This window comes from Nycticebus coucang, chromosome 17 (assembly GCF_027406575.1).
Source record: "Nycticebus coucang isolate mNycCou1 chromosome 17, mNycCou1.pri, whole genome shotgun sequence".
NCBI lineage: Eukaryota > Metazoa > Chordata > Mammalia > Primates > Lorisidae > Nycticebus > Nycticebus coucang.
In genome coordinates, this window is record NC_069796.1 from 45940218 (window position 1) to 45965282 (window position 25065).

General features: G+C 42.6%; 1 protein-coding gene across 8 annotated transcripts in view; it reads right to left on the reverse strand.

Moving 5' to 3' along the window:
• The window catches only part of PPP2R2B (protein phosphatase 2 regulatory subunit Bbeta), a 527754-nt gene that overhangs the window by 278709 nt on the left and 223980 nt on the right, over positions 1-25065 (reverse strand). For 2 of the 8 annotated variants that reach the window (XM_053566001.1, XM_053566000.1), the window contains one exon: positions 22968-23161. The exons of 4 other annotated variants lie outside the window; for them this stretch is intronic. In XM_053566001.1, coding sequence (XP_053421976.1) covers positions 22968-23037 — 70 coding nt within the window. In that variant the 5' untranslated portion in view covers positions 23038-23161. Of the gene's footprint in view, positions 1-22967; positions 23831-25065 lie in introns of those variants that run through there. 2 more of the 8 variants (XM_053565999.1, XM_053565998.1) reach the window with 2 other exon arrangements.

The window sequence follows — 25065 nt, forward strand, 5'->3', positions numbered from 1 at the left end:
AGAGTTAGAGGTTGCTGTGAGCCGTGTGACGCCACGGCACTCTACCGAGGGTGGTACAGTGAGACTCTGTCTCTAAAAAAAAAAAACAAAAAAAGAATCTCTTGGGTGGTCAACTTACAGATTCTACTGTATAAAGATTCCAACCCAAGAAATTATATTTAAAAGGGCTCAAATCACCACCAGCCAATATTGATATTGGATCAAAAGTTTAAAGTTGGAATTTTAACTTATTTACACTCTTTTTTTACAATTAAAACAAGTGTCTTTCAATGTAAATTTAAAGATGTATAGATAATTGCACTAACATTATTGAAAATACAGCCTAACATTATTTCACAATAACTGTGTATTGTGTACTGAGACTGTCCCAAGTATATTCCATGTACTGTTATATTTAATACTGATGATAATCTTTTGAGGTTAAACATTGTTATCCTCATTTGATAGATTAGGTTTCTGGTTTAGAGAGGTTTAATAACTTGCCTAAGGACTAACAGGTGGTGGAGCCAGGATACAAACCTAGGCATCTCCAGAATCTGTGTTCTTAACCACCAAAGTATATTTTTTCATACCCTGAACCCTAGGGTTTGGAGGGTAGAAAGTATATATAGTTGAGTGCAAATAATACTTATTGACCACCAAAGTCTTCTAAAAATACTAAAAACTACTGAACAACTACTTATTGAATATTTGATCTCTCTTAGGGATTGAACTAGCCACTGTACAGCCATTGTCTCACTTAATCCTTATAACAGCAACAGAAGACAGTTACTGCTATTGTCTCAATTTTACGTATGGGCAACTACAGTTACAGGATTTAAGTAATAAGCCCATCTTGTTAAAGATTTCACCACTCATATAATTAAGTGGAAATGAGACAAAAAATACACATAGTACATGAAAACACTCAGTAAATGTAGCCTTGCATTATGTTTCCAGAGATAAGAATGGTGTTGGTGAGATCAATCCAATGTCTTTCTCACCCATTTTCTTTCTTTTTTCTTTTCTTTCTTTTTTTTTTTTTTTTGAGACAAAGTCTTACTATGTTGCCCTGGGTAGAGTGCTGTGGTGTTGCAGCTCACAGCTACCTCAAACTCTTGGGCTCAAGAGATTCTCTTGCCTCAGCCTCCCAAGTAGCTGGTACTACAGGCGCCTGCCACAAAGCATGGCTATTTTTTTGTTGTAGTTGTCATTGTTGTTTAGCAGGAGCAGGCTGGGTTCAAACCTGCCAGCCCTGGTGTATGTGGCTGGCATCCTACCCACTGAGCTATGGGTGACTCACCTCACCTATTTTCTTATTCCAAATGGAAGATATTTGTGATTAGATATTCAGGTATAGTATACAGTCATAAAATAGAACTAAGTCCACTGGCTTCTCCACCTCTTTATAATCACCAAATTCTAGGACTTTAAAGCTTGTACCAGGAGCATGGCTCCAGAGACCCTTCCATTTGGCAAGAGCAGCAGTGAGTGATCTTGGGAATTAGAGCGCATACTGAAGCCAGCAACCAAAGGCTTAAGGCCGAAGGACTTTTCCAACTAAGGAACTTTATGCTAAGGATATTGGTGGTCAACACCTTGCAGAGAGAGTCCGTTAAGGATGAGCATTTGTTTTTTAAGCCTGTAGGGAGTTCATTGATTTATCTAATACTCTAAAAATGATGGGAAGAGCTCTGTTTTAGCAATCAGAATCTCTGGATCTCAGTCTTTTCTCTACAGCATACTAGGTATATAATCACACACATGTTGGTTAACCACCAGATTTCAGTTTCCTCATGGAGGAAATAAAAATGAGCAAAACTTACTCTTCATATTTGTTATGCATAGTAGATAAGAGCTGTGAAAATACTTTGCAGAAACATAAAATCCCCTCACAAGTGTAGGATATTACTATTTTATGTAACTCCTTCCTTGCCTAAAATTTGGCTGCTAATGCATCAACCTGTTTAGCCAAGTTGGTTTACTCACAGACTAATTTAAAAAGCAAGAGGAAGAGGGATTCTTTAAAATGGAAAACTTATCAACAATAACAAAGAGAGCTGTGGAACTATTTGCTCAGTTGCTGTGACCACTGAGAGGGAGCAAGAGTCAAGAGTTAAGAAATTAGAAATGGCCTTACTTCCCTGTAAGCTTGGCAAATCCCCCAGATCAGTTCACGTAGGTATAAAATAGCTGAGAAAGTTTTCTATGAAAGCAACAAGGAACATCACCAAACTACCACGTCAATGAACAAGACAGAAACACGTTTCAGTATCTAAACAAGGGGGTGCTTGATATATTTTGCCAAAGACACCTTTGGGTTCCTCCTTCGAATTTCAAGGTGCCAAGTTATTCTGTCTAACTTGTCCACATTGGAGAGCAGAATTTGGACTATATGTAGATTAGAACAGCAGTGAAAAGAGATAGTGTGAAGGACATTTTTCTGTAGGAACAGAAAAGAAATTCCATCTGTAGTTCACCTTAAAGAGATTTAGAAAAGATGGTGTTTAGTACTACTGACTCTTTTTATGTCTTTTATTTGGAGGGATTCAACAAAGCAACTTAAAAGCAAAGACAGAAAAATCAAAGAAACAATTTTTACAGTGACCACATTTATCTTGGATTTTGGTTTTACCCCCGAGGTATCTGACAGATTAAAATAGCTTTGTGATGTGACACCACCAATCCTGCTTGTCCTATTATAGCTCATTTCTTTTTTTTTTTTTTAATTTTTGAGACAGAGTCTCACTATATCACCCTCGGTAGAGTGCTGTGGCATTACAGCTCACAGTAACCTCAAACTCTGGGGCTTCAGCCATTCTCTTGCCTCAGCTTCCCAAGTAGCTGGGACTACAGGTGCTCACCACAATGCCAGCTATTTTTTTTGTTGTTGTTGTTTCAGTTGTCATTGTTTAGCAGGCCCAGGCCTGGCTGGAACCCTTAGCCTCACTGTATGTGGCCAGCACCCTACTTGCTGAACTACAAGGACCAAGCCATATAGCTCATTTCTTAAAATATCTTGTAGTTAAACACAAACAGGTAAAACAAAAGCAAAGATCATGGTAGTCTAAGTACACATTTTATTTGGGACTATGCATGATTGCAAGAGTATATTCTTTCTTTCAAGTCACTACTAGTGGGCCTAAAAAATTGATTGCTTGATTAATCACTCAAATATGGCCCTAATAATCTTACTGAGTTTCCTTGTTTTAGTATACCAAAAACAGAGGTCATGAAGGTTGCTTAGATCATGAAACCAGGGAAGGAAGCCAAGCCTTTCAGACATAAAACACACCCCATTTTCTAAAGCCAAGACAATCTTATGAGTGGATGGTGGCATTCTCCTGTCTGTGTTTCCCTGAGAAAACGTAGCCATGCTCTCTCAGCTAAGGCTTGTTTCAGTACACTACTCTGGACTTGCTGCCCCCATGTGCCGACCTCCACCGATTAAACATTTTAAGACTGGCTTTGGCAAAACATGCCTGAAATTCCTTCAGGGCAATTAAAACCACCTTCTGTGTCAATAAACACAGACCGTGAGATCTTTCATGTACAGAGGGCTGGCTCTGATCCACTGGCTCTAGAACACTTTTCCTTAGCTGGGCTTTCCATCACTGCAATTGATTTTCACTGACTCATCTAGACCCTTGCCCAGGTCCTTCCTGAAAAGATTGGCTGAGGTCAGGGATATTGTCTTACCTTTTTTGTTTCAGCCAAGACACAAGGACCAAAGGGGCTTTGAACCTCTAACCCTTTCATCCAGAGCTGGGATTTCCACAGGGATTCCTCAACAGGGATTCTTGCTATAGAGTTTGACAGCCATTAGCATCCACTTACTGCTGTTCTTTCAGGGTTCAAACTGATTTTCATTTGAAGAATGATTAATGTGTTTTCAAAGTAAAAGGAAGAACACACATGAATGTTTATCACGTTGATATCTAGAAACTAGTTCTAGATAGTCCATGAATTATATTTCACCACCATGAAATAGTATTGTTTTTATTATGTAAACAATGTATATACTTATCGAAAACTGTCCTACATTATAGACAATCTAAACATAAGTAATATAAATTACTTAACATTTCATCGGGCTGCCCTAATATTCATTATTATTTTGGTTACTGCCATACTTTTCATGGAATTCTTTATGCACACATACTGAATTCTGTGTTGGAAAAATGATATTAGACATACCCTTTTTATCATGGATGTGGCTTCCTTTAATTTTCCATAAAATACAGTCTTTTTGAGGGCGCCGGCCCCATATACCGAGGGTGGCGGGTTCAAACCCGGCCCTGGCCAAACTGCAACCAAAAAAAAAATAGCCGGGTGTTGTGGCGGGCGCCTGTAGTCCCAGCTACTTGGGAGGCTGAGGCAAGAGAATCGCTTAAGCCCAGGAGTTGGAGGTTGCTGTGAGCTGTGTGAGGCCACAGCACTCTACCGAGGGCTATAAAGTGAGACTCTGTCTCTACAAAAAAAAAATATATATACAGTCTTTTTGAGAGGCTTGTGTCTTTCTTCCCCTTTATACTGAAATTAAACTTTTATATATTTTTCTTACTGACTATATGAAAATAATATATTATTATTATTACCATATACCATCTCATATGACATGAGTTAGGTTTCAATTACTCAATAAATACCTGCAAAATGGTTAAAGAATAGAATGAAAGAACAAACACACTGAAGAATGGATAAGAGGATACGTTGCAGATCATAATCTTAGCTTGTACAGTTTCCAAGTGATAGCAAAATTCACATAGCACATCTTTTGATATTTCCCCTGTATTTTTAGACCTTAGGGGGAGTAGGAGATCCTGGCTTCTACATGTTCAGAGGGATCTACATGTTTAAACACCTAAGTAAAGAATATGTAACTGGGTGTTGCCCTAACTACAGGATGTTATTGATCTAAAACCATTTACTGAACAGCCACGTGCCAAGAGCCGCACCGTGCTCTGCATGGTAAACCAAAGAAGCAAAGATGTGGTCACTGCCTTCTAGGGTGTGCATCCTACCAGGGAGACCATAAAGCAACGACATGGTCACTGCCTTCTAGGGTGTGCATCCTACCAGGGAGACCATAAAGCAAAGACATGGTCACTGCTTTCTAGGGTGTGCATCCTACCAGGGAGACCATAAAGCAAAGACATGGTCACTGCTTTCTAGGGTGTGCATCCTACAAGGGAGACCATAAAGCAAAGACGTGGTCACTGCCTTCTAGGGTGTGCATCCTACCAGGGAGACCATAAAGCAACGACATGGTCACTGCCTTCTAGGGTGTGCATCCTACCAGGGAGACCATAAAGCAACGACGTGGTCACTGCCTTCTAGGGTGTGCATCCTACCAGGGAGACCATAAAGCAACGACATGGTCACTGCCTTCTAGGGTGTGCATCCTACCAGGGAGACCATAAAGCAACGACGTGGTCACTGCCTTCTAGGGTGTGCATCCTACAAGGGAGACAATATGCAGACTGTCTGTTTCTGGCTGGCTGAACTAGGACATCAGTTTTCACATCTGTGAAATGAGGATAATAACTATACCTCATAGGATTGCTGCGATGATCAAAGAACTTGAGGAATTCTGGAAACATTTCATGGGAAAGTGTGGATTGGAGATAGGCCTTGAAGGTACCAGGGAAAGGCAAACAGCACACACAGAGGAAGGAAAGCAGGGAAACAGGAGTGTCCTGGGGATAGTGAGGACCCAGCACTAGTAGCCTTGATGGTTTGAAGATCAGTTAGGACAGCCTCAAAAGATGAGAGGACAGGCAGGAAAATAAAGGTTTATAACAAGCACAGGACAAAAATGTGAACAGACTAATCTTCTTTAAGGGTTAAACAACAATAAGGAATTTTCTTCGCCTTTTTTGAATGTGCCAATGTCTCAATCAAGGCCATCCATGAGTGACTCAAAGGTGACCTGCTTGTCAAATAATTGGGAAAAAAAAACCAAAAAACCTGGCTTGCACAAAGGGCTGAAATCCAAGTCTCTAAGACTTATAGGAAAAATTCTGATCAGAAAATTTCCATCTCAAATTGTGCTGAGGAAGCTTAGGGACTGAGTAAGCATGTTGGCAGCAGACACACGGTATGATAATCAGATGCCTCTGCATTTCCCACCACAGTGTGCAGAGTTCTTCAGGAGCTGGGGAGACCTGAGTTATGATCTCTGACCCTAAAGGGGTCAGGGAGCCTACAGGGAAGAACACCTTGTACACAAATGGAACTGTACCCAAAACTTTACCTCTGTATCCTAGGCAGTAACCAGAGAGTTCTGACTTCTAAAACAGAGTATGTCAGCTTCCCCCAAGCTAATCCCATAGAACTGGACTGAAGAGAAAAGTGGTTAGAAATTAGTCATTACAGGAGATGTCAGTTGAAAGCATTGCAGGAGCTGTCTTATCCTCTTCTGTCAGCTCAGGGTTCTACGGCAGCTCTTCTCCCCTCTGTCATATCTTCTCCATTTAAACCAGCACCATTGGTGAATGCCAGGAAGCATGTCCCCATGGGTCTGTGCTATGCTTATCAGCAGTCTCCCACACCATCCCACCTAACCTTGCCTCCAAGACAGAAGAGAAAGTGGATGAGAAGTAGATTTAATATTACATGCCCAAACTTGATGTTTCCAAAAGATGCTTTAATACTTTTAATCCCCTGAGGAGGCTATCCATCTGTCAATTCATCCATCCCTCCCTCCATCCATCCATCCATCCATGCATGCATCCATGCATCCATCCATGCATGCATCCATGCATCCATCCGTCCTTTAAATTTTATGTACTGAACACACAGGTCATATACCTTATATATAATTTTTTAATACTTTGTAATTTTTTTAAGTTTAACAAAAAGTTCTCAAAGAGCTTAGTATTCTCACTTCAAAGACCTCAGTACACTTCAGAAGTGGAAAATGTTCCAAATACTCCAAACAAATTGGAACTTCAAACTGACTCCCCAAACTGTAATGTCTGCTGACATGCAGACAGTAAATTCACTTTGAAAATAGACAAAAATCACTTACAATGTAACCCCAGTGGTAATTTATATTCTGTAGTATGAGATTTGTACTTTTCATTTATATTCAAAATGGTGCCAATTTTTGAAGAAAATGAGAGATGTCTGGAAGTCGCAAGTCAATGATAGTTAGAGTCTAGTTTTCGCAGATCTGTCTGGGTTCAAATTGCATTCAACCATACATAGTATTAACAAAAAAAAGAAAAAAAAAATAGCTTAGCACTCAAAAATGTCAAACTTACCCCATGAGAGGCTAACTCATTAAACAACTATACTGGTTCTCATATTGGGTCAATCATTCTTTGAAGTTACCTACTCACCAGTTTGAAGAAAATTAACATTTCTGGGTCACTAGGTTTCATATACTCATCTACAAATGATGCCCTGGAACCATGAAAGTAATTTTATTTAACATAGGTGGGCAACTGAAGCCCAGGGAATAAGCTACTTGCCCATGTGCTTAATGGCAGGGGCTGAGAACTGAGCCTGCCACTCCTCTCAGAAAGGGGGAAAGCATCTGAGCTTTGGGAGGGACAAGGCCAATCAAACTAAAACTCAATAGTTATATCTATAGGAAGTTTTCTTGATCTTCACCCCACGTAAGTTCCCTGGGATACATTCAAAGATCCTGATGATCAGTAGCATGTGAGGTAGAGTAAAAATATGGATAGAACCAAGGTGAGAGAAGGTGACAGTGATTACAAACATTTCCTTGGAACAACTGTTTTAGGACATAATTAATCTCTTTCATCTAGAAACAGCATCGTTTGTACCATTTGACCCAGTAATCCTGCCTTTAAAAACTTGCTCTAAAAAATAACCAAAAATATTATTTAAAGTCCGGCCATTATTTGTCACACAATTATTATGGCAAACATTGGAAATAATCTAAATAGTCAGCTTTAGGTGACTGGTAAAATTATGTTTCAACTATAGAAAGTTGTTTAAAAAATGCCCACAGTATTGTGTTAGGGATCAAAACAAACCAACCAACCCTAGATATGATACCATTTTACATAGAATTTCAGCATTCATCCAGTCATTTCCATTCATTTCTCCCCATCTTTCAAACACACACACATACGCATACACACATGCATTGTCTAGAAGGAAATTGAAGACATCAAAAATATTTATAATAATTACATCTCTGGCATAGCCAGTGGTGAATCTGATTTTCTTTTTAAGACTATTCTCTACCGTCCAAATTTTCATCATTGAACACATATTTGGTTCTTCCAAAGCATCTTTCTTTTTCCTACATGGTATTTAACAAGACTTATTATGCTCATATTCATCTGTATGTGTTTACTTAATATGTAGAATACCAATAGAATGCAAGCTCTATGAGAGCAGGGTCTATATTTGATTCTTAAAAATTATATACCTATTGGGCTGCGCCTGGGGCTCAAAGGGGTAGGACACCGGCCCCTTATGCTGGAGGTGGCGGGTTCAAACCCAGCCCCGGCAAAAAAACTGCAAAAAAAAATTACATGCCTATTTTTTTAGCACAGTGCCTAATATATCTTTTTAAAATGGCGATGGAGTGAGCGATGGGACACAGATTAATTAGTTGTTCTAATGAGCTGTCAAGTATTATACATCTCTAATCTCTAGCTCATTTGCTCCAACAACATGCCACTTTCCCTGATTACTTTTGCCTCCTAACACCGCACAAGGTTATATCTCCAATGAGGAACACTCCCACCACTTCTCTCCACTGGCCAGCATCAGACCAGCTTCCCTACTGAACCATTCCTGGTTGAGTAAGCTTCCCTTTAGTACTTTCTGAAGCTACTCGCTGAGATGATCAGTATCATCTAAACTGCTCTTGAGCTCCTAATACTGTTTTAGAATGGGGCTGATACTAACTATGGCTAACAGGCCACCACTTGATTATGTAGACAGAGTTTCACTAGAATGCAACCATGGGCATATATTACAGAAACCATATGTTGACAAAGCCTAAAATATTATGATCTAGCCCTTTGCAGGAAATATTGACTGACTCCTGTCCTAGATGATCTACATACTTGTACAAAATGAAGATAATAATATCAAATTTTTATCAGACTATGTTATTCTTAGGGAAATATCAGATCCAAAGTATATGTCCTAGGGTTTTATACCAAAAAAAGAAATTATTGTAATATACCTACATTTATAATTAAGAATGTACATGTACATTTTTTGTGTCAGACATGACTGCATTCAAGTTCTGGGTCTGTTGATAGAAACTGGGCGGATCACACAAATTCTCTAAGTATCATCAGTAAAGTGGAAATACATTCCCCCTTTCCCTCATTTCCTCAATAAACATGTAATGAGTGCTATTTGTCAGGCTCTATACCAGGAAATGGATAAACAATGGTGAATAAACGCTAAAAGTCCCATCTGAATCAGGGGGATCAAACCCTAAATGTCCCATCTGAATGCTTAATTATACATAATTTTGAGGGTTGTTTTAAGAATTACATTATACACACACATATATACATACACATTTATATCACATATATTACATAATCACATATATATATACCTATTATATAGTACTTCACATAGAGTACACACAGAATACTTAACCCAATTCCTGTTACAAGGCAAGCACTCAATATATAGCAGCTCTTGCTCCTCATCATAATTACAGCAGACTCTTTTAACAGATCTCTAAGTGGCTGACCACCTAGATCAAAAATGTCTCCCAATTCTCCTGTAAGATGGACCTATAGCGCGCTTTATAAATACAGCTAATTTAGTAGGCTGATCTCTGGTACATAGGTACACTTCTGGTTGGGTTTTTTTTTTAAATCCTTTTCTTTTTTTTTTTTTTTCCAATCGTTTATTTATTTATTTTTTGTTGTCGTTGCAGTTTGGCCAGGGCTGAGTTTGAACCCGCCACCCTTCTGGTTGGGTTTTATGTTTACTCAGAGTCAGGGTGCTTGTTCTCAAATCCCTCGATAGCCTTTTACTTATTATTTAATTAAATATCATGGAAGGTGAAGAGAAAGAGAATGATTCTTTCATACGTAAATTAAGTTGAATGCTTTACTTGTCAAAGAATTGTCGAATTAAATGTAGAAGTGATACAAATTGGGGAACAATCGTAAAAATCTAAAAGGATTCTGAAGTAAGATTGCTTCTGTGATATACATACTTTCATTCTACCTCCAGAAAACTCAAAGTGAGCATGGTCTTTGTCATTTTGGGTGTGGTGCAAGAAATATATTATAACCTCCAATTAGTGTATCAAAACTCAAAGATAAAGCCTTGACTCTTCATCAGGCCTTGCACTGAAATTAGGTAGTGAGGCTCGGCGCCTGTAGCTCAGTGAGTAGAGCGCTATCCACATACACCCAGGCTGGTGCGAGTTTGAGCCCAGCCTGGGCCTGCTAAACAACAATGACAACTGCAACAAAAAAATACCTGGGCATTGTGGAGAGTGCCTTTAGTCCCAGCTGCTTGGGAGGCTGAGGCAAGAGAATCACTTAAGCCCAAGAGTTTGAGGTTGCTGTGAGCTGTGATGCCGCAGCACTCTACTGAGAGTGACATAGTGAGACTCTGTCTCAAAACAAAAAATAAAGAAAGAAATTAGGTAGTGAATACTGTTTAAAATATGTACACATATACATACATATTTTACACATATATATACATATTTTAATGCATTTTTCCTTAACTTTTTGTTGTTGTTTTTGTTTGTTTGTTTCTATAGTGGTTTTTTTTTTTTTTTTTTTAGAGACATAGTCTCACTTTATTGCCCTCAGTATGATGTCACAGCTCACAGCAACCTCTAACCCCTGGGCTTAGGCGATTCCTTTGCCTCAGCCTCCGGAGTAGCTGGGATTACGGGCACTCACCACAATGCCCGGCTATTTTCTTGTTGCAGTTCAGCTGGGGCTGGGTTTAAACCCACCACCCTCAGTATATGGGGCCAGCGTCCTACCAGCTGAGCCACGGGCGCCGCCCCATTCCTTAACTTTTTGAACACATCATCAACCATTGGTCCCAAATGCATAGTGTAAGAAAGGGACTCTTTGGGATTTATTTATCGCATATAAGCAATCACATATTGCCTCATCCCCTGCCATATTTTTGCAGGTAAAGAAAAGAGATGGAGCAGCCTGTCCTAGGCCACGGAGCTAGCAAGGCCAGAAACGGCTCTAGAGCCGGATGGGCTCTGACTCTGTCCTACCTCACGAGGTTAGAGAGGTAAACACAGCAGTCTCACTAAACCTAGCTTATGTGGTTAGTTTTACATTTTGAGAAAGAGTGTCTTCTGTCCAAATAGATGGAAAGATATTTGAGAACAAGAGCATATCTTTCACCATTCGCTCTAGCACATGCTGCACAGCACTCAGATACTTTTTGTTTTGAGTTGAATTTCCTTCCCTACTTTGTAACAGTGAAGGAAATTGGGGCCTTCCTGGTTTCTGAAAGCCTGGGTTCCCTTGGGGTTTCTAGCCCCCTGTGTGCTGTGTGTGACAGTGGGGGTGGGGTGAGGGTTCTATTGTGCCTGTCAGCTGGTGTCGCTGAGAGCTCAGCCTCACTGACTGGCACTTGCTCTTCCCCGTCAGTGTGGCAAGATGAGCAGCGTCCTGCTCCCCAGATGGTTATTTGTTCCACCAGCCACCTTTGCTGCATCCCTGATTCACTCCAGCCCAGGACCGTCTCCAGCATTCATCCTGCAAGGCAGCTTCTGCCAAAAACTTTGCCAAATGGCTCCTCTCAAAGTCATGGCTGCCCAGACAGCCTGGCTCCTCCATCTGCAGCAGCTTTTGGCAAAGAGAAGTTTCCCTTTCTGGCTCTTCCTCTTGGCCGCACCAGAGCCTTCTTGCCTGCACCAGAGCCTTCTTGCCAGAAGGATGATCTGACCCATCAGATCAGACCTGGAATTTCTGGGGCCATTTAAAGCCTCTGCCCATGTTGCCCCAGTCTTATCCCACACACAACATCAGCACGGACCAGCGAGGTCTAGATGACCACAGATACAAACGTAATGCACCGTAAAACTTAGAACCAGAAAATCTGTAGAGAACATGCCGCCCCTCCCCCATCTTCAATCTCACTTTAGGAAATTAGGAAAATGAAGCCCAGAGAGTAAAAGTGACTAGTTATGGCGGCAGGGCTGAGACTCCTCCCCTTCCGGGTCCTCTGACGTACACCCCGTATACTGCTTACCAGGCTGCAGTGCCTTTCAATTTTGCCTCAGTTCATTTCCAAATTCTTCATAAAAATTGGACCCTTCGTACTGATTGACTCAAAAGAGTATTTCTTTAGGAAAATGAAGACTCTTTGCTCTGTGTCAGCATCATAAGTTGGTTTAAACAAGTGTGTCCATATGCTACACTGAGACAATCTTTTGCAGTATTTAAGAATATGCACTTTAAAATCAGCCAGCTTTGGACGTGACTTCCGTTCTATTAATACTTACTGTTGTGTAACCTTGGATAAGTAATAATCTCATTCTGCTTCCAATTTTCATTTAAAGGAGGATAAGAACAGTATCAGCCTATAGAATTGTGAGGATTAAATGAGAAAAATACTTTAAAAGCCAAAGCCTGTTCCTGGCACATAGAAAGCCCTCCCCCTCCCCCCAGGCTGCCAGCAATCATCAGGCTTTGCTAAAACTCAAATCCACAATGATTTTGGAAGGTACAGTCCTGTGCACACATCAGTAGGTATAGAGGTGTTCCCATTCTCTACATTAGAAAATTTGGGTTTCCAGGTTAGGTGACAGATTCAAGGTTACATGAAGAATAAACAGAAGACCAGACATTTCTTCTTCCTTTTTTTTTTTTTTTTTTTTTTGTAGAGTCTCACTTTACTGCCCTCAGTAGAGTGCCATGACGTCACAGGACTCACAGCAACCTCCAGCTCTTGGGCTTCCGCAATTCTACTGCCTCAGCCTCCCGAGCAGCTGGGACTACAGGCGCCTGCCACAACACCCCGCTATTTTTTGGTTGCAGTTCAGCTGGACCTGGGTTTGGAACCCACCACCCTCGGTATATGGTATATATACCGTATAAGAATATGCACTTTAAAATCAGCCAGCTTTGGACGTGATATATATATATATCTGATGGGTCAGATCATCCTTCTGGTATATATATATGGTATATATACCATATACTCGGTATATGGGGCCGGCGCCCTACTCACTGAGCCACAGGCACCACCCTGGACATTTCTTCTTTACATTTTTTTTTCAGTGTTTTTTTTTTTTTTTTGGCTGGGGCTGGGTTTGAACTCGCCACCTCCAGCATATGGGACCAGTGCCCTACTCCTTTGAGCCACAGGCGCCTCCCTCTTCTTTACATTTTGCTAAGTAATAGAAACCAGCAACTTAGCTTCAAAAGCAATAAAGTCAACAAGGAGAACATCTGAACAAAAACATATATTCACAGATAATCACTGCACCATCTTATGTAACAGAAGAGCCGGAAGCAATTTTCTATCCATTCACAGGGAACTATTAAATAGACTGTGGTACAGTCATCTCATGGAGCACTGTGCAGCCATTAAAAAGCACAAAGCAGGTGTAAGTGTTCTGACAGGGAAAGATTTGGAAGACGTATCATTGAGGGAGAGAAAATCAAAGTGCAAATGGAGCAGGCGGTGTGCACTGATTTTTTTTTTTTTTTTTTTGTAGAGACAGAGTCTCACTTTATGGCCCTCGGTAGAGTGCCATGGCATCACACAGCTCACAGCAACCTCCAACTCCTGGGCTTAAGCGATTCTCTTGCCTCAGCCTCCCGAGTAGCTGGGACTACAGGCACCCGCCACAACGCCTGGCTATTTTTTGGTTTGCAGTTCAGCCGGGGCCGGGTTTGAACCCACCACCCTCGGTATATGGGGCCGGCGCCCTACCGACTGAGCCACAGGCGCCGCCCAACGGTGTGCACTGATTTATGCAAACATCACCCTCAGTGGTAAACCTGTACATACATACTTCATATGCAAATACATGAAAATGGAGAGAGAGAGATGGCTCTGCGGAAGCCTACCCACTCCTGACAATGGTGGGCAGGGAAGAAGGGTGAGCATGGGGTGGAAAGTGATTTTGCTTTTCTTTATCTATTTCTATAAGGCTTGACTCCTTTTAGGTAAGAAAGAATTTAAGTATTATTTGCCTTATAAAGTCACAAAGGTAGAGGGATACATGAATGACAGTAATACAGCTAGCATGAGTCAACGGCCTTCCCAGCCTGGGGCTCCCTGGCTCTAACCTATCTTCTGCAAAGTTCCGTGAGCAATGTCAATCTCACTAAATTTCTTGTATAGCACTCCTCTCTGGTAAAACCCTTCCTGGTGATATTTTGTACTTTGGGATCCAAGTTCTGCCACCACCTGCGAACTCTCAGCCTCTTGCTGCAATGGTCCACATTAAAGATAATGTTTAGAGCTTTTCTATCCTCTATACCTTGTGGGTCTGTAGAGGGACAAGGAGTTGATCTCCCTAAGGTAAGTGAAGGAGGTGGCCTGCCATTCTGTGACCACTTCAGGTTCGTTACTTAACAGGGATTCACAATAGTGTAATAAGCAATGCTTGATGGAAGAAGTTGTCCATTCCCCAGGGTCCAGGACAAAATCACGCCTCCCTAAATTCTTATGTTAAACTCCTGACCCCTAATGTGACTATCTTCGGAGACATGGCCTAAAAGGAGATAATTAAGGTTCAATGAGATCACAAGGATGGAGCCTTATAGAACTGGCACCCTTATAAGAAGAAAAAGAAATGCTAGAGATCTCCTTTCACACTTGCACACAGAAGAAAGACCATGTGAGGACACAAGAAGGTGGCTCTCTGTAGGAAGGGAGGCCTCACCAGAAACCAACCCGCTGGCACCTCCATCTTTGACTTCCAGCCTCCATAATTGGGAGAAATAACTCTCTGTTGTTTAAACCACCTAGTCTGCGGTATTTTTTTATGCAGTCTGAGTTGATAATACACCAAGTATAAAGGCCAGTAGACTTGAAAGACACCCTCACACAGCTAAGGTGCACTTTGGCACCTTCCATCCAGTAGACCCCATGCTCCCCAGGTTAAAAGCTGCCCATAGGGGCCCATCTAGACCCTTAAACTTCACACATCTTTTGCCCCCTACCCAAAGATCCCCTTCATTTCTTTACATTTATTGTAAGTAATCGAGTCTTTTTCTTCTAAAGCACAGACCCGAGACTCTGACTTGAACACCCCTTCTTAGTATCCATAGTGGCCCTTTCACTAAAGAAACCTATTAATGCCACTCAGTTTTCATGAGCATGTGCTCTCATCCTCACTGCTAACTCTTTCCATAGTAAACTTGGAGCAGAACTCAAGGACTTCTGGGTTATTTTTGACAAAGCTCCTAGTGGCCTTGTAAAAAGAATCTGTGCTTTCAGCAGGATAGTTATATCAGAGCTGGCTTTCAGCCTATTCTACCAGAAAAGCAAAAGAAGGAAATTTGGTAGTAAAGTGGGGTGAAAGCAAACTCATCTTTTTATTAATGGGGGATGAGAGGACAAGCTAAAAAGTTGCTATGTCCAGAGTAAGGCCTCTGATGCCACTACATTTATTTATGTACAAAAGGAATCTGTCATCCCATCTGCCCCATCCCACTCCTTTGCTGTGGTCCAGGCAACCATATGAGTTGCTATCAACCCTGGAGAATGGGTGCCCAGATGGCCCAGTGAGACCCTTTTGGTTCAACCTGGGAACAACATCATTGATGTCACAGGTTGGGAATGAAGGACATGGAGAGGGCTATTTGAAAAAAACAGGGCTAGTTCTCACATCTTGACTGCTCACTTCCATAAACATGGTTCCTTCTTTTCTTGTTATAAAGTAGACGAAATCTGCATTTAATCCTGCCAAACCTAAGGATTCTGGCACTGGGTGGCGGAATTCAGCTCCCCATCAGTAGGGCAGTGGGGAAGGGCTGAGTATGTGCACTGCTGTGCTAGGAAAAGATGGATCAAGTGAAGCCAGCAGTGCTGAGAGGGCATCCAGGAGATACAGGCGGAGGTGGGACACAGTCTGCATTTTCCTCCCAAAATTCTTGATGAGAGGCAGAATGTATGCCTGGAGTCCAGGCAGATTAGGCTCCAATCGGGTTTTGCCACTTGCAAGCAAGTGCATCTGGAATATACATGTATTCATTATACAATTCCTTTGGTTCTCCACACTCTGGAATTTCTTATTCTGAAAAATGAGGTTAATGTAACCATTCTCCCAGGGTCACTGAAGGAGATTAAATGAATACACATATGAGAAACACTTGGATGATGTCTGGAATACAGACAATACTCTGATACCTTAGTTCTTTTCCCTCAGCTAAGTGTCTAAATTGGACCCTTAGTTTCCTCTTAAATGCAAATGCCAGAGTCTAGGAATGTCAGTCTACAGCTGTGCTCTTTTCATTGAGCATTACCAATATTTTGACAGGACTGGCCTAATATTATTCACTCTAGGTTCGTTGGTACATTTCTGACCAGCACTCATAAAGGGCTTGGAATGGCCCCTAGGGACCTGGATGCTAATAATGAATACTTGCTAGTGATTTTCAATGCACTCTAGTTATTATGTTAAGTAGCAGAACATTTCCCATCCCCAGAAAGGTCATTTACAATAGTGTAAGGCAGTTTCTTCTCACCTCCCATTTCAGGTTTCTCTCAGAACACTGAAGAGCTCAAACATTCAACCATATGCATCGGAAATACCATTCTGATCTCACATTTGCATACAAATACTGAGGCAACTTAAGGAACTAAGAGGCAGCTCTCCATCATCTGACACCACCTCCTTTTATTTTTCCAATGCCTTCCTAGTGTGTTCATATCAAAAGCCATTTTTATGTACCTTCCCAGCTTTACTGTCATAGCTTTCCTCTTTCTTGAGCTTATATGGATAGGGGTAGAGGGATGGGCAGAGACCTTTACTTCTCCTCACTTTTATTTTTGTGGCCCTAAGAAGCTAGCTATAGCATTTTTGAAATCATTTGGATCTAAAGTTTGGAGACCCTCTAAAGTCAACTCACTCAAGACTAGACTCATCTTACCACATTGCTGAGAAATGGCCATATAGCATTATGCAAATCGTATCAGTGTATGGTTACTGATGCTTACCAAGGCCCCTATTTTATTGTGAAGGACTTTTGTTATAATTACTTTCTACCAAGCCAGGATTACAAATTTCCTTGTGATTCCTTAGTCATTGACTCAACTTATTGACTCAACCTGTACCTGGAATACTCTAATCCTAGGCATCTCATTTATTCACACAGCTTTAATATGCTGGTGATGTCTAACTTCAAATTTAGTATCTAGTCCAGGCCTTTCTTCTGAGCTTCAGACCTACATACAATTGCTTACTTGAGAGTTTCACTGTGAAACTAGCCATCTCACAGGTTCCTCAAAAGATTCAATTTTCGAAGTCTATTTCCTGTTTCAATGACAAGCTCCCTTTATCCACCCATTCTCATGGCAAAAGACTGGGAATCGCTCTTGATGAGACCTCTATCTATACGCAATCTATCACACCAAGTAAGTCCCATGTACTTTTTCTCTTATGATGTTTCTCAAGTTCACCTGTCTCCATCTCTGCCACCATCACCATCCCAGAGTGCAGAGGCCTCCTAATTAGCTCCCGTTTCCATTCCTTTTCATTTCCTACCTGGCTTTATGACCCCACCCTACACAGCAGCCACCTGATCACATTTCCTTCCTTATCGAAATCCTTTAAAGGCTATGGCTGTCCATCCATGTTTGAATAAAGTCCAAACTCTTCGTAGTCAACAAGGTTCAATGCGATCTGGTGCCTGGTCTCCCTTTTTTCCAACACTGTTTAAGGACAATTTTCAAATGGACAACAAAGTGGAAAAAAATTCACAATGAATTTCTGCAGACTTGTACCTGGATTTTGTCTTTAATAGTTTGAACTTGCTCTATCATATTTCTATCCATTCATCCATCCTCTATCCTAGCATTAATCTTTCCTGCTTTTCATATGTTTCAAAATGAACTGCACACTCCAGTCTCTTTTTCATCCTTCTCCTTGTTCCCTAAACTCCAGCCAGTCACCTTTGCATTCCTTGAACCTGTCAGACTATTTAACATCTTTGGGATTTTGTATCTTTTTTCCCTTCTACCTACAATGCCTTAAGTCTTGTTAATTCCAGACTCATCCTTTGGTTCCCAGCTTATGACGTCTCTCAGAGGCTGTCCCTGAGCCCCTCCCCATCTAAATTAGATTCATCTTCCCAAGGCACCTTGTGCCTCTCCTGAGTATCACTTAACACAATTGGTCGCTATGTGTTTATTTGCAAAATTATATTTGTCTAATGTTTGCCTCCTCCACTAGACTGAAGGCTCCACGAGGACAGAGACTGTGTCTGTACTGGAATATGCTGTATCACCACTGCAGAAAGTCAATTAATATTTGAGGGAGTGGGTGGCGCCTGTGGCTCAAAGGGATAGGGCACCAGTCCCATATGCTAGAGGTGGTGGGTTCAAACCCAGCCTTGGCCAAAAACCACAAAAAAAAAAAAAAAATATATATATATATATATATATTTGAGGGAGCAAGAATTAATTAGTCAATAATTGAAAGGAGCAGCATAGAATAGTGCACATATGTTTCCTATAATATGTACAAATAGGACAGTTTGTTTAAAGACCACTGAGGGGAGATGGAATTCATTTGCTACAAGAATGTAACCAGAAAGTACATTAAGACAAACTGCTAACTGGTAAGATCCACAGCTACTGACTGAGCCAAGAGAAGACTATGGTGGGTTTTAGTGACCTCCCTCCTGTCTCCAAAAGCTTTTCCCTCAAGAGAACGCCATATCAACACATAATCTAAGACAAAACAGCCTGCTTGTTATGCAGATGCAGTTTAAGCAACAACACAAGCTGTAATGTACTGAGGGCATTTATTCGGGGTTGGCTTTGTTAGTCAATTTCCTGACCACTTTCTCTGTATCAAATAATTTTCCCCATGGCATAGGTTCTATTGTTAGTCCCACGTTCAGCTAAGGAAACTGAGAACAGAGCAGTTATTTTAAGGCACTCCATCTATAAAGAGTATTCTGTCTGTGCCCCCATTAAAGTAGAAAGATTAATCTGGAAAACTTCTAGATTGCTACACTGGAGATGGAGTTCTAGTTCGCTTTAAAATTTAGAAAGAAAGCCATAAACAGAAAGATTTGAGAGCTGAATCCTTGCTTAGGAAGCCTGGAATTCCAGATCCCAAAAAGCCAATCACATCACTATGTTAACTTTATTTTTATGGTCATTTCAACCCTACCTGATGTGCTTCCTTATACACACACTTCCAAATTATCTCTGCAAAGAATTTTTTACTCTAGATGGAAGCACAGCTTACACAGAAAGATACGACCATTGTGATCCCTCCTGTAACAGGAGCTGGTGGCTAAAGGAAAATGAAGCAGTGTGGTATTTCCCAGGGGGAGGACAAAAGCATTACACATCGCCTTGAGTTTGAAGACAAGGCTTTCCACTGACTATATGACCTTGGCAAATTAGTACTATCTCCATCTCTTAGCTGCATCAGTTACCATCTCTTAGTTACATCCATTTTCTTAATTAAAAATAGAAATAACATTGATTTAGCAGGCTTTGCATTTACTGAAATGCTGTATATAAAGAGCTTGGAATAGTGTTTGGAATATATAAGATATACAAAGATGTTAATTTTATTTATTTATTTATTATTTTTTTGAGACAGATTCTCACTGTTATCCTTAAGTGATCCTCTTGCCTCAGTCTCCCAAGCAGCTGGGATTACAGGCGACCAGGAAAACGCCTGGTCATTTTTTAAAGATGGGGTCCAACTCCTGAGCTCTTACTTGGCTGGGCTCCAACTCCTGAGCTCAAGCAATCCACCCACTTTGGCCTCCCAGAGTGCTAGGATAACAAGCACCCGCCCTTGAAGATGTTAACTTTTAAAAGAGAGGAAAGATGGGAAAAGGTGGGGGAGAACAGTAACTTTAATGTCCAGAATTTTAAAAAGTCATAGGAAATATCTTTTTTTTTTTTTTTTTTTTGTAGAGACAGAGTCTCACTGTACCGCCCTCGGGTAGAGTGCCGTGGCGTCACACGGCTCACAGCAACCTCTAACTCTTGGGCTTACGCGATTCTCTTGCCTCAGCCTCCCGAGCAGCTGGGACTACAGGCGCCCGCCACAACGCCCGGCTATTTTTTTTTTTGTTGCAGTTTGGCCGGGGCTGGGTTTGAACCCGCCACCCTCAGCATATGGGGCCGGCGCCCTACTCACTGAGCCACAGGCGCCGCCCAGGAAATATCTTTAATAAACATACATCATACATTCTTTTGAGAGAGGAAAAGAGAGAAAAAGCTTAAGGGACAAGTCCCTTAGCATTTTCATTGCTCTTAGCTGGATGTACTTTGCCTGCAGCCACCACTTACAATGCAAATTGAGTTTAGAGTCCTTCACACTAACTACACAGCAAAAAGCTTTCAGCTTTAAATAGAATACTGCAGTGTGAAATGATCTGAGCAAAGGAAAGAAAAATTCAAAGATAAATGTGAAGATTTTGAAAGAAAAAACTCAACTTGACATATCTGAGCAAGTAGGAGAAAAATGCAGAAATATTAAAGGAAACAGAAAGGCAAGGTCTATAAAAGGACTTAGAAGCTAATTCCTCAGTAAGTGGGTTTAAATTAATAAGGGGGAAGAAAACTTTTGGGGCCAGCCCTCAAGGAAGAGAATTTTAACAAAGAATATTTTGATCTGGTGCTCTTCCAAGGTATACTAACAATTCCTAAGTTGTGGAGGGGCTAGTGTGTACTAACAATTCCTAAGAAGTGGAGGGGCTCTTCCCCCTCTGGCCAGCACAAGCGTATGAATGTTGCCTAACATAGATGAGTTAAGACTATAAAGAACTTCTTACCATACCCAACTTCTGGTATTTACGTGTTCTAAGTTCCTTTTCTCTTTGTCTCCCCATACCTTCATGAAGATCAGATTAAAAACAACGTGGAAGCCTACTGTGAAACAAATTTATTTAGTTTTGAGTGTGTGTGTATATGTGTGTGAGAGAGAGCACACAAGAGAAAGATCTGAAAGGTCGACTCACACATATTAGAAAGACTTTAGAAAGCTCTTTGCTATCAACTCATGTCTCATTTTTGACATTTCTTCCAGAATTGGAGTTTACGAAAATGTGATAACATAGGAACAAAGGCAACATCCAGGCTCCTGAAAGCTATAAGGAATGCCATTTTTAACTGATTTCTTTATTCTACAATCGACACTCCCATACACACAGCCCCCATTTGGTTATCTTTTCTGTTCACAAAGTATTTCCTTTTGCCTGAATAATGTAATATAGCAGAAACATAAAGGCAGCCCTCTTTCATTGCATACAGAAAGAAATGTTCCCCCAAATGCCAATAGACGCAAGGCCAACTTCTCTCTTGGATGACATGCTGAGATACAGAGTTAGTCAGATGCTACCTGGTCCCTCAGTTGGTGACAAAGCACCAAGACAGAGGAAGAATACCTTACAACCACATTGTCATCCTGTAAATAAAAAGAACCAGTAAGCATAGTGCTTGGTATGGGGAGGGATGGGCAGCACGTCTTAAAAGCCATTGCGAAGCTCCTGGAGGCCAGACGTTACAACTCTGCTTAATCTGTCCAGCACCACAGACGTCTTGGGCTTGATGCTACCCAATAATAATGACAAATGGAAACTATATTTTCAATATCACTGAGTGTTCTTTCTATCTAAAATTTCCAGGGATATTTAGAGAAGTAACCACCTCTACCCCCCGACTTGCATGTCTTTTTCTTTTAGAGCTTGAACTCTTTTACTGTCCCCCCATCACATTTCTGTAGTATTATTTTGATTAGATTAAATGTTACAGAAATTTTAGCATCCAAGAATAATAAAAATAACTTTAAAGTAAGATACCTTGTAACTTTTTCCTAAAGCACTTTCACACACATTTCTCACCTGTGATATCTCAATGTGATAAAGCAACACTTTATAGAATGGCTAAGGATAAAGGCCTACAGGTAGAAAATAAAAGCAAAAATGCTAAAGTTTTGGTATTTGGGGAAAAAAATGCCTCCACACTCTATTCACACACAAAAGGCAGCATGAGATTCCACCTGCTGACTCTTCTTTCCTGCTCTCAGGGCCCCAGCGCTAATGTCAGAGCAAGCTGGGAGGGAGAGGAGAGGGAGGCACGACAATTTCACCTCTTGGCAAAGCTCAGCTTGCTGAACCCTCTTGCTTTCTGCTGGCTGTTGATTCAGCAGAAACTACTGCTGCAGAATTCATAATGGTGATTTTTAAAGGCCCCACCGATCGCTTTGCTCGTCCCACGTGTCTGCCTCATTCGTTGGCCGCCAGAACACTATTTTCCCCAGCCACCTTTTTATTTCTTGCTAAGGCACTTCTGAGGGGAGAGGGTTTCGCCCTTTTGCAAAGGGCCTGTGGGGGTTTTGATTGTCTGAGCAGGTAACCCTACCGGCCAGAGAGATGAATGGGCAGGAAATGAAACCATGCCCTCCCTGCAGCCGCTGAGAGATACAACCTCATTCCGCTCAGGGAGGGCGGACCAGGTCCTAGTGGGCCCCTCCCTCATATCTTCCCCAAGACCCCTGCAAACGTCTCGGGGGCAGGGTCATCTGCCTCCCCGGGGGTCATCTTTCCAGGCGGGAGCCCCACCCTGAAAGCCTAATCCCCGAGGGCCATTTTAACTCCCATGGGCGCCGGGTCCACCTGCTGCTGAACACACCGGGCTGGCCTCGCATGGAGCCCGGATGGATGTGGGGCGCACCGGCGGCTGCCCTGCGAGCCTAGCCCCCGCCCCAGCCCCAGGGCCCGGAGGAGTCTCCGCCACTGCGCGCCCAGCTGTCCGCGAAGCCCAACGATCCGCAACTTGCTCCCGGCCCCAGCGGCGGAATGTGGCGGGGCTGGCGTTACCTTCGGTCGCATAGCTGTGGTCGCGCAGGAAACTGTTGTTGATTTTGCGGGTATCAATGTCCTCCTCCATTGACAGCAGGCTTACTTGCGTGGGAACCAGAAGCCGGCAGACAAGTATCCATGATCCCTCCCCGCAGCCAGTCTCACAGGAGAGGGGGGCAGGGGAGCCAGTGGGACTGCACCATGGTCCGAGCCTGAGAAGGAGACCGGAGGCGGAGAGAAAAAAAATAAAAACCCGGCAATGGAGCTGTCACCTCCTCCACTCGGGTTCTCCGAGGCTGCGGCGGCTCCTCCCGCGCGGGCGCTCACTCCAGCTCCAATTCCCAGCGAAGATGCTGAGCCTGACTCCGCTGCCTCCGGTGCCAAGATGCGCCGAGCCCCGAGGGGTCTGTTCCCGCCCGCCCGCCCTGCAGGCGCTCACAAGCGGGGCTGGGGAGATGCCCAACAGGTTCCCCTCGTTGGCAGCCGCTCCAAAATGCAAAAAAGATCCCTCCTCCCCCTGGGAGAGCGGGCAGCCGCGACAAAATGGTGCCTCTCTGGACCCGAGCTGCAGTGGCGAGATGGCAGGGGCAGGATTCAGGCTTGCCTGACCGGGATGAGGGTGTTGGTCCCGCGGGAGGGCGGCTCCGGCAGGCGGGGGCTAAGTAAGCTGGCGGGGAGCTGGGCCGGGCGCTGCGGCCGGCGCCAGCGCACTCACCCTCACACCCACACGCGCGCACTAGCAGCTGCTGCTGCTGCTGCTGCAGGAGGCTGGAGGCGGCTGGTGCATTAAAGGCGAGGCTCCTCCCAACCGCGTCAGCAGCCCCAGGACTCTTCCCCAGCAGCGGTGGTGGCCAAGGCTGAGGCTGCGGCTGCTCTCTGCTGCAGTGGGGTGCACGCAGCCGCGAACTGGCACCTGGGCAGCCAGCAGCTAGCTTTCAGGTTCACGTGGAAAGCTTAGACGTCCTCTTCCAATCTACGTAGCCGAGGGCCGCGACCCCACTAGTATCCTGAGCCCCTCGCTTTCTCTGGCCACCTGCACTTCAGGACCGCAAGGAGAAACAGGCTCCTTTGGATAGCCAGGAAGTCTACGTCTGTGCTTAGCCTTATATGATGTACGTTGTCCCTGGATGAAGTTAAAGGGCGGGGCCTGGGGCTGCAGCCTCAGAAAGAGATGAGAGAGCAAGAGGAAGGGCTGTTAGCACAGCTTAAGCCGGCTGTGTGAGCAGGGGTCACAACTTTACAAGTGTGATCACATCTGAGCCCGCCATTCCTGAGTCAGGACATTTCCTTCTAACTGTAAGAGGCAGGTGTTCAGAAAAATGTCTACGTCTGCGCACACAGAAGAAAGCCCAGGACTGTGTTATGAATCTAGTTAGCGTGGTCAGTTTGAAAAAGTCTACACTCCCAAGCCCTTTGTACTTTTAGACAAGCTACAACAACCCCTAGGTTGGGTTTTGCTTGTGCAAAAACGCTTTCCATTTGCTCTCACAGTGGAAGGTATGTTGAAGCCCCAGAGAGCCATTGCTATCCTGAGGGAATTTCAGGGATCCAGTTGATTAAATAAATAAATAAAAGAGGCCCGTCTTCCTACTTCACCTAGGAAGAAGATAACAGAATTTCCTCCCCAAAATGCAAATTCCACTTTAAAAAGAAAATGAGATCGTTATTGTTATGAGACAACAAAAATCACTTAACGAAGCCACCTGAATCACTAGAAAGCCAGTTTGGAAAAGAAATTAACCCCAATCACCAGAAAACCAATTTGGAAAAGAAAAATAAATTTCCTAGTTTTCCTGTTCCTCTTGTGGAAAGGTATTTCTTTCAGTGGTGTCACGGTAGGAAGAGACACCAGCCAACGTCTTGCTCAGTTAAGCTCCACAAGTTTAGCTAGATGAGCCCCGAGGGACCTATGAGATAATTGTATACATACACTGCCTCGGCAAACATAATTTGAGAAGTATTTGAAGTTCAAAAAAATGGAAAAACAAGTCTTTAACTGAGGTTGGGAATTGCCATTAGATTTCTAGGAAGAATAGAGGCTTCTGGCAGGTGGAAAATGGCATTGCCCCCACCTCCAGAAAGTGGCTACAAATCCTCAGGAGAAGAGAGTAGAAAT